General features: G+C 44.5%; 1 protein-coding gene across 1 annotated transcript in view; it reads left to right on the top strand.

Moving 5' to 3' along the window:
• Nucleotides 1–7,793, top strand: part of PI4KA (phosphatidylinositol 4-kinase alpha) — a 113,497-nt gene that overhangs the window by 62,952 nt on the left and 42,752 nt on the right. Inside the window, exons 20-23 of the mRNA XM_049619722.1 lie at nucleotides 3,425–3,533; nucleotides 3,893–4,029; nucleotides 4,212–4,345; nucleotides 7,335–7,417. Coding sequence (XP_049475679.1) covers nucleotides 3,425–3,533; nucleotides 3,893–4,029; nucleotides 4,212–4,345; nucleotides 7,335–7,417 — 463 coding nt within the window. The remainder of the gene's footprint in view (nucleotides 1–3,424; nucleotides 3,534–3,892; nucleotides 4,030–4,211; nucleotides 4,346–7,334; nucleotides 7,418–7,793) is intronic.

Raw genomic sequence — 7,793 nt, 5'->3', positions numbered from 1 at the left:
CTCTCTCTCTCTCTCTCCCTCTCTCTCTCCCTCTCTCCCTCCCTCTCTCCCTCCCTCCTTCCCTCTCCCTTTCTCTCTCCCTCCCTCCCTCCATCTCTCCCCCCTCCCTCATCTCTCCCTTCCCCCCATCTCTCCCTCTCCCTCTGTCTCTCTCACTAAATAAATAAATAAATAAATAAATAAATAAAATGTTATTATAGGAATGTTCTGGATTGCCTAGAAGACCAACTTGTCACAGAGTGCTGCTCCCTGATTTTGGTACCTGAGAGTGTGTTTGTCACCCAGAGACCCTCTAAAGGGAGAACATAACTCTCTGGGGACTCTGTAGGTGCTCTTAAGGAGCCCATAGCAGGGCGTCTGTGTGTTACTCATTTTGAGAAATTTCTGGCATGTAAAGGGCTGTCCATTGTGTTCAAGACCTGGCAAGAGTGGCTGGATTTGGGTCTAGGTTAGCACTCAGTAGCTTTACTCACACGTTGCTTTCTCAGAATCTTCATCGTTCCTACTCAGTACTAGGACTTCAGTGTGGGCACCATTACGCTGGCTCAGAGTGTCCATTACCTCTGTCTGGAATCTTCAGGGATCTAATAATCTGCTCCAGGCCAGCTCCCTCCACCTCTACCTTGTTCTCACACACTAAGCTTGCCCCCCCCCCCCCCAGAGCTTTAGCACTGGCTGTTCTTTCTGCATGGAAGTTGTCTCTCTGGACCACCACATCGCTGCTGTGTTCACACCATCTGCTCTGGGCTTCACCAAGGCTGAACTGGCTACTCTGACAGGAATCCCACCTCCTGCCCTCTGTGTTCTCCTCTCTGAAACAGTAGTTATACCTACTGTATAAGGTTGCTGTGAAAATTAAATGAGGTAATAATGTGTGGAAAGCACAGAGAATGGCACCCGGCGCTCAGTAAATGCTCAGTAAATGTTAGCTATTATCACTTTCACCACACATAGTTTATTCACAGGAAAGGTCTGGAAGGAGATGCAGCCAGCTTTTAACATTGGACACGGAAGGCAGGTAGAAAGTGTTCCTTTTTCACTCTATGTACTTCTTTGCTGAAATTTCTTTTCTATGAGTATATATTGCTTAGATTATTTTAAACTAATAAATAATGTTTCTTACATAGCTTGATTTCTTTTTCTTATTATATTTGAGAGAGATAGTGTGAGTGAGTGAGGGGCTGAGAGAGAGAATTTTGAAGCAGGGCTTAAACCCACAAACCATGAGACCGTGATCTGAGCCAAAGTCAGATGCTTAACTGACTAAGCCACCCAGTTGCCCCTTACATATCTAGGTTTCTGATCATGTAACTGAGTGTTGACAGCCCTTCTTGACAATTCTGACAGTTTTGGATCTGTTCCCCATTGGAGGTGTATAGTTTTGGCCCCCACTGTAAATCAGTACCTTCTGCCACACATACTCCATTGTTTTCTTTCTAGTTACAAGGCTTGCCTTATGGTTAGGTATGTTTTACAGCTTTTTTTTGTTAAATTTTTTTTTTAAGTTTATTTATTATGAGAGAGGGAAAGAGAGAAAGAGAGCAAGCAGGGGAGGGGCAGAGAGGGAGGGAGAGAGAGAATCCCAAGCAGGCTCTGCACTGTCAGCACAGAACCCAACGCAGGGCTCAAACTCAGGAACCATGAGATCATGTCCGGAGCTGAAATCAAGAGTTGGATGCTTAACCAACTGGCTAAGCCACTCAGGTGCCCCACCAACTTTTTATTATGAAATTTAAAAATATACAGAGCAATTGGAAGAATTGAATAATGGACATCCATATACCAACATCCTAGATAAAACAGTTACTATTTTGCCTTATCTGCTTAATTCCCTGTGTGTGCACCCCCTGAGGGTATCTCCTGAGGTATTTGAAAGGGAGTTGTGGAAGTCATAACACTTCAGCCCTGGGCGCTGGAGCTTTGTCTCTTAAATGGAAGGGTCTTTGCCCTACTCTGCACCACTGTTAACATCTAGGAAAATCAATCCTCCTCTCTTATATCAGCCATATCCCAGTCAGATTTCTCCATGACTTCTTTGATAGCTTTTTATTTATTTATTTTTCTTTGATAGCTTTTTAAAATCCAGGATCCAGGGGTGCCTGGGTGACTTAGTTAAGCGTCCAGCTCTTTTTTTTTTTTTTTTTTAAGTTTATCTATTTTGAGAGAGAGAGCATGAACAGGGGAAGGGATGCGGCGGGGGAGAGAAAGAGAGAATCCAAACAGGCTCTGTGCTGACAGTCCCCAACTTGGGGTTTGAACCCAAGAACTGTGAAATAATGACCTGAACTGAGGTCAAGAGTTAGACACTTAACTGACTAAGCTACCCAGGTGCCCTTATTTTTTTTTTTCTGTTCTAACAAATCTTACAACATTTTTGTGCCTAACTCAGATTTTTTTGGATACATTGCTAGAGAGGAGATTTTTGGTGAAATGATGGGATTATTTAGAATTTTTTATTCATTTTACCAAATTGCTTTCCAGGAAATAGTGTACCAGTTTATATAGTCCTTACCAGTCATGGGTTCAGGTGCCCATCTCTCTCTGTGATCCCCCACCCCTGCCAGCAATGGTATCATCATGTGTCCTACCCCGTGACCCTGGCCCATACTTGGCACTCATGAATGTTTGTGTTGCAGAGACCCCTCATCGTAAGTTGATTATCACCGTAGGAGGCTTGACGTCCTCTGGGGGTTCTGTGAGGACCAGTTTGTCCAATAGGTGAGGTGCTGTGCGCAAATTTAACATTTTTTGCATAACTACAAGCTACTGCCTGCTTTATACTGGGCGGGACACCACCTGGAGCAAGGATGCAGGGACTTCAGCCTCTCACTCCTGTGCCTAAGCAACTCTGCCTATACCTGTTTTACATCTTGGGATTCTGCCCAAGATTATTGTTTGGAAAAGTTGCGCTGCCAGAAAAGATCTGAAAACCACTTCTCCTTGATCCACGAGATTTCTCACGATCACACTTTCTTTTCAGTCACAACTGTTCACCTGAGGTCCAGCCTCCCCAGGCCCTCCATGCCCTACCCAGGATGGGCTGCTTTCTCTTCTCTGCCTGGCTAAGAGTTCCTTGCATAGTAACATTGAGACCCATGACACCTTCTCCAGGATCTCTGCCACACTGTGATTATTTCCTCACCTGCCTCCAAACTAGGCAGCAAGTCCTCTGCAGGAATGGGGCTTTTCACCTCCCAGGCATGGTGCCTGGTGCACATTAGCTACTCAATAAATGTTTGCCGAATGGGTGAGTATTTACCAGTGAACTGATCAAGAGGTGTTGGTCACTGCTCAGTGTGTCTTTTCCTACCCAAAATGACTGACAGGTTCTGGGAGAATGAATCTGTGGTTGATTTCACATCTGTAGGTTTTAGGGCTTACAAGCAAATAACTTCCTTTTCTCCCTCTGTCCTTGGTATATCAGCTCACCCGAAGGTTGCCTCCCATCAAAGAAGCCAAACCTCGGTTGCAGAAGCTCTTCCGGGACTTCTGGCTCTATTCTGTGCTGATGGGATTCGCAGTGGAGGGGTCAGGTAGGGCAATACTTGCTCTTCTGGGGAAGACAAGAGTGCAGAGTGAAAACAAAGGTGGAAGTAGGACTCTACCTAATTATGAATGTGTATGCATTCAAAACTAGTTCAAATTCAGCTGCTGCTTCCTACAAGTGTGTATGCAAATGTTATACTTCCCAGATGTATTTTAGGGTTCTAAGAATACCATGAATCTTAGAAAAAAAAAACATCCAAGTTAGAAGACAAACTCATTTCTGTGCCCCATTTTGGGGTAATTGGCTCAAGCAAAGGACCCACGACTGTAGAAATGGTCATTGTCAACTGCTCTATAGTGATTCTTGAGCAAGGTGGTGGTCTCACTCATGGGCACTCTCTTGCAGGACTTTGGCCAGAAGAATGGTACGAGGGGGTCTGTGAAATAGCCACCAAGTCACCCCTGCTCACGTTTCCCAGCAAAGAACCACTGCGTTCCGTCCTCCAGTATAACTCGGCCATGAAAAACGACACAGTCACCCCTGTAAGGATTCTCACCCTGCCAAGGATAGATGATGCAGGGCAGGGATTTTGCTAAGCTTTCTTGAACAATGGGCAGATCCTTTCTTTGTCCTTGTTATCACATGTTATCCACCTCTCCTGGAGGAGGGCCGCTTTCCCCTCCAGGTGCTTGTGTGAGCCCTTGAGCCTTTTATTTCCTCCTAGGCTGAACTGAGTGAGCTCCGCAGCACCATCATCAACCTGCTGGACCCTGCCCCCGAAGTGTCCGCCCTCATCAACAAGCTGGACTTTGCCATGTCCACCTATCTCCTGTCTGTTTATCGGCTGGAATATATGAGGTATACAGGCCTTTACCTCCCAATACAGCCCCTGGAGCTAATTTTTATATATTTGTGCCTTCTGGGGGTGGGACTCTTCAGTTCCTCCTAAGACATGTAAGCTTTCTTAAAAAGCAAAAAACAGAGGCAGTCACTTTCAAATGTCCCGTCTCTGTAAAGAGAGCTTTCCTATTATTCTTACTTTCTAATCTTATACTCTAATATTTTTTTGCCTCCCAAAAAAAAAAAAAAAAAAAAAAAAAGACAAAAAACAAAAACACCCTCTGCTTTTCTTGTGTGCTCCTCCCTCCTGAGCACCAAACACCACATCTTATAACTCTCTTATTTATCCTCTCCTTATAGGGAATAGGCTTCTGAGCCATCACGATAGATATTTCAAACTCTGTCCACTTGACTAAGAGCCCCTGTTAGGGATCAGCCCTCACTGAAAATGTTCTAAGACATTCATTGAACTGGTTTCCAGGATCACAGCTGAGTACAAACAGCAAATTGGAAATGGGAAGGGGCCTGTCCCAAAACAGTCCCACAGTTAGCAGATGCTCAAGATACATATGTAACCATAGCAGACCTAACAACTGTAATAATTGTCATCATAACAACACCAATATTAACATAGATTGAGTACTTATACCGTACCAGGCACTGTGCTAAGTTGCCTGTATTGACACGCTCTCCAACAAGCCTATGGGGTAGGCATTATTACATACCCATTTTACAGATGAGGAAACTGAGACACTGAACAGTTAAGTAAGTTACCCAAGGTAATAAACCCTGATTTGGATTGAGATCCAAGTCTGTTAAGCACTGTGCCATGCTGCCTCTTGTAAATGAAGACTGGAGGAAGCAGCTAGGATGCTCAGAGCCCAGCTGCCTATGTGGATGGTACAGACTCACCATGGTAAGCTCTGAGGCACCATAGGGCTGCAGCTGAATACACTAGCTACAGAAAGATGCATCCCTGTCATCAAAAAAGGTCAGGTTAGGGACTCCTGGGTGGCTCAGTCGGTTAAGCGTCCGACTTCAGCTCAGGTCACGATCTCGCGGTCCATGAGTTCAAGCCCCGCGTCGGGCTCTGGGCTGATAGCTCAGAGCCTGGAGCCTGCTTCCGATTCTGTGTCTCCCTCTCTCTCTGCCACTCCCCCATTCATGCTCTGTCTCTCTCTTTCTCTCTCAAAAATAAATAAACTTAAAAAAGTCAGGTTACACATAATCTGTTTGTTGAAGTCACATGATAGGTGTAATAAGTTATAGGATAAACCTTACCAAATGGTTTGAAAAGTAAACTGGTAGTTCTTAAAAGGGGGAATATTTGGGAAATGCCACTATTTAAACCTTTGTTTGGTGCCATGAAAGCCTCTGGTAAAAGACCTCTTGCTAGGAAGCTCAACATATAACCTAGATTAAGGCTCTTTTGGGTAAGTGGGAGTGAGCCCCTACTTTCCAGCTCTGTCCTCCTTTCCCGGCCGCTTGGTAGCCTGAGGGTGCCACAACAGAGCAAAATTTAAAAACTAGTGAACATTCTCCCCCAAAGTCCCACAGAGCTAAGGAGCTTTTGGCCTTCTTTTCTTTGTTCATTACAGTTTTGTTTTTTTTTTTTTTAATAAAAGTAGTAGAACATTACACACAAATTTGGAAATAAGTGGGGAGGAAAAACTACTCACCTCACCACCATTCCCTATAGCATCTTAGTGTAGTTCTCTCATCCTTTTTATTATAAAGAGTGTATTTTCAAAGAGAAACCCAACCAAAACAAAACAAGCAAACCAACACAGATCAAAAACCTTGTTTGCTCCTAAGTTGAATGGCTACAAGCGATGTCTCCAGACCCTCTCAGCCTCATGTGCCCGCCAGCAGGGCTGTCTCCTGCTTCCCCACAAGTGTGCCCACGAATGGGGTCTCACGACAGGCTGTTGAGTGGGCTGGTAGAGCAGGACCATAAGGGGACGGCCCACAGGCAGCTCCCAAGAACCCAGTTCCCACTCCAGGTTGCCTGCCAGGCCTCTGCGAGCACTGTTAGCACAGAGAAGCAACCCTGAAGCCTTTATTCAAGAACCTGGCTCAGACTCCCAGCCACTGGTTATTAGGAGAATGTTAAAACAGCGAGGTGGACAATGTGAGCAATTACATAAAAGCTGTGTGAACGTGAACACTTGAGAATGCATGCACTTAAAGCCACACAGCCTGCCCTACTGCAGTTTGACTCACAAAAGGTTGGTGCAGAAGCCCACAGATAGACTCCACCAAGTGCTTGCCTGTGTGCACATGTGCCGCACTATCTTAGTGGAGCCCCCCAAACTCTGAATGGCCCTTCACAGGGACTATGGTTCAAGTGCATGCATTTCTTTTTCTATCTTTGCCCCAAAGTAAAAGATATTTTTTACTTTGAAAATAAAAACGATGCATAAACCAAAAAAAGAGAAGGAAAATATTGAAATGGTACAGAAGACGCTAAAGATGAAAACTACAAGTCTCACTTCCCAGGCCCTGAATTCAGAGATACCCGCTGTTGATAGTTTTACTTTTCCTTCTAGAAATTTTAAATGCAAACATAAATATCCTACACACAGAAGGCACATGGAGGCCTTTCGGAAACCTGTCACTAACATTATGCTGTATCCATTTTCTCCACACCTTGCTTTCTCATGTAATAGTGCATCTTCGATGTTTTTCTGGAGTTATCTTTCATTTTGGTGACTGCATGTTGTGCCACTGAATAGGTGTACTTTGGTGTCGCTGACCAGTTTCCTACTGATGGATATTCAGCCAGCACTGTTGTGCACATTACCCTTAAGATGCATCATTAGTGGTGGGTTGCTGGGTGAACAGTGTGGGAATGTTATGACAGATGGTGGATATTGTCCTCCAGAAAGTCCATGTGAGTCTATGACACTTGGTTCCTCATGGCCTCAGCAGTTCTGGGCAGTACCAAATCTGTGATAGGGAGGGCCTGGATTTTTTAAAATTTACTCAAAACTGTCCTCCTTGCTAGGGTACTACGTTCAACAGATCCTGACCGCTTCCAGGTAATGTTCTGCTACTTTGAAGATAAAGCTATTCAGAAAGACAAATCTGGTAAGTCGATTATTGTGGTACTCTAATGATGAATTGAGCTTTAATAGTATAGAAAGGAATACTACCAATTTTCTGTCTTTGTGAAGAAAATAGTTTTATGAAGTTACATACTACATTGGAAAGGTCAGTATAAAACATAGAACTTTAGCAGTATATTCCACACCACTGCCTCATGCCTCTTCTCTGCTGTCCTGCCTGCCACTCTCTTGCAGTATATTTAGTAAACTTCTATTGCCTTTAAAAAACAAGGGACACCTGGATGGCTCACCTGGCTGAGCGTTCGACTTCAGCTCAGGTTATGATCTTGCAGTTTGTGGGTCCGGGCCCCACATTGGGCTCTGTGCTGACAGCTCAGAGTCTGGAGCCTGCTTCAGAT

Source organism: Panthera uncia (genome assembly GCF_023721935.1).
Source record: "Panthera uncia isolate 11264 chromosome D3 unlocalized genomic scaffold, Puncia_PCG_1.0 HiC_scaffold_8, whole genome shotgun sequence".
NCBI classification, from domain to species: Eukaryota; Metazoa; Chordata; class Mammalia; order Carnivora; family Felidae; genus Panthera; species Panthera uncia.
The sequence above is the reverse complement of the archived record's forward strand: the minus strand, read 5'-3'. Positions and strand labels throughout refer to the sequence as shown.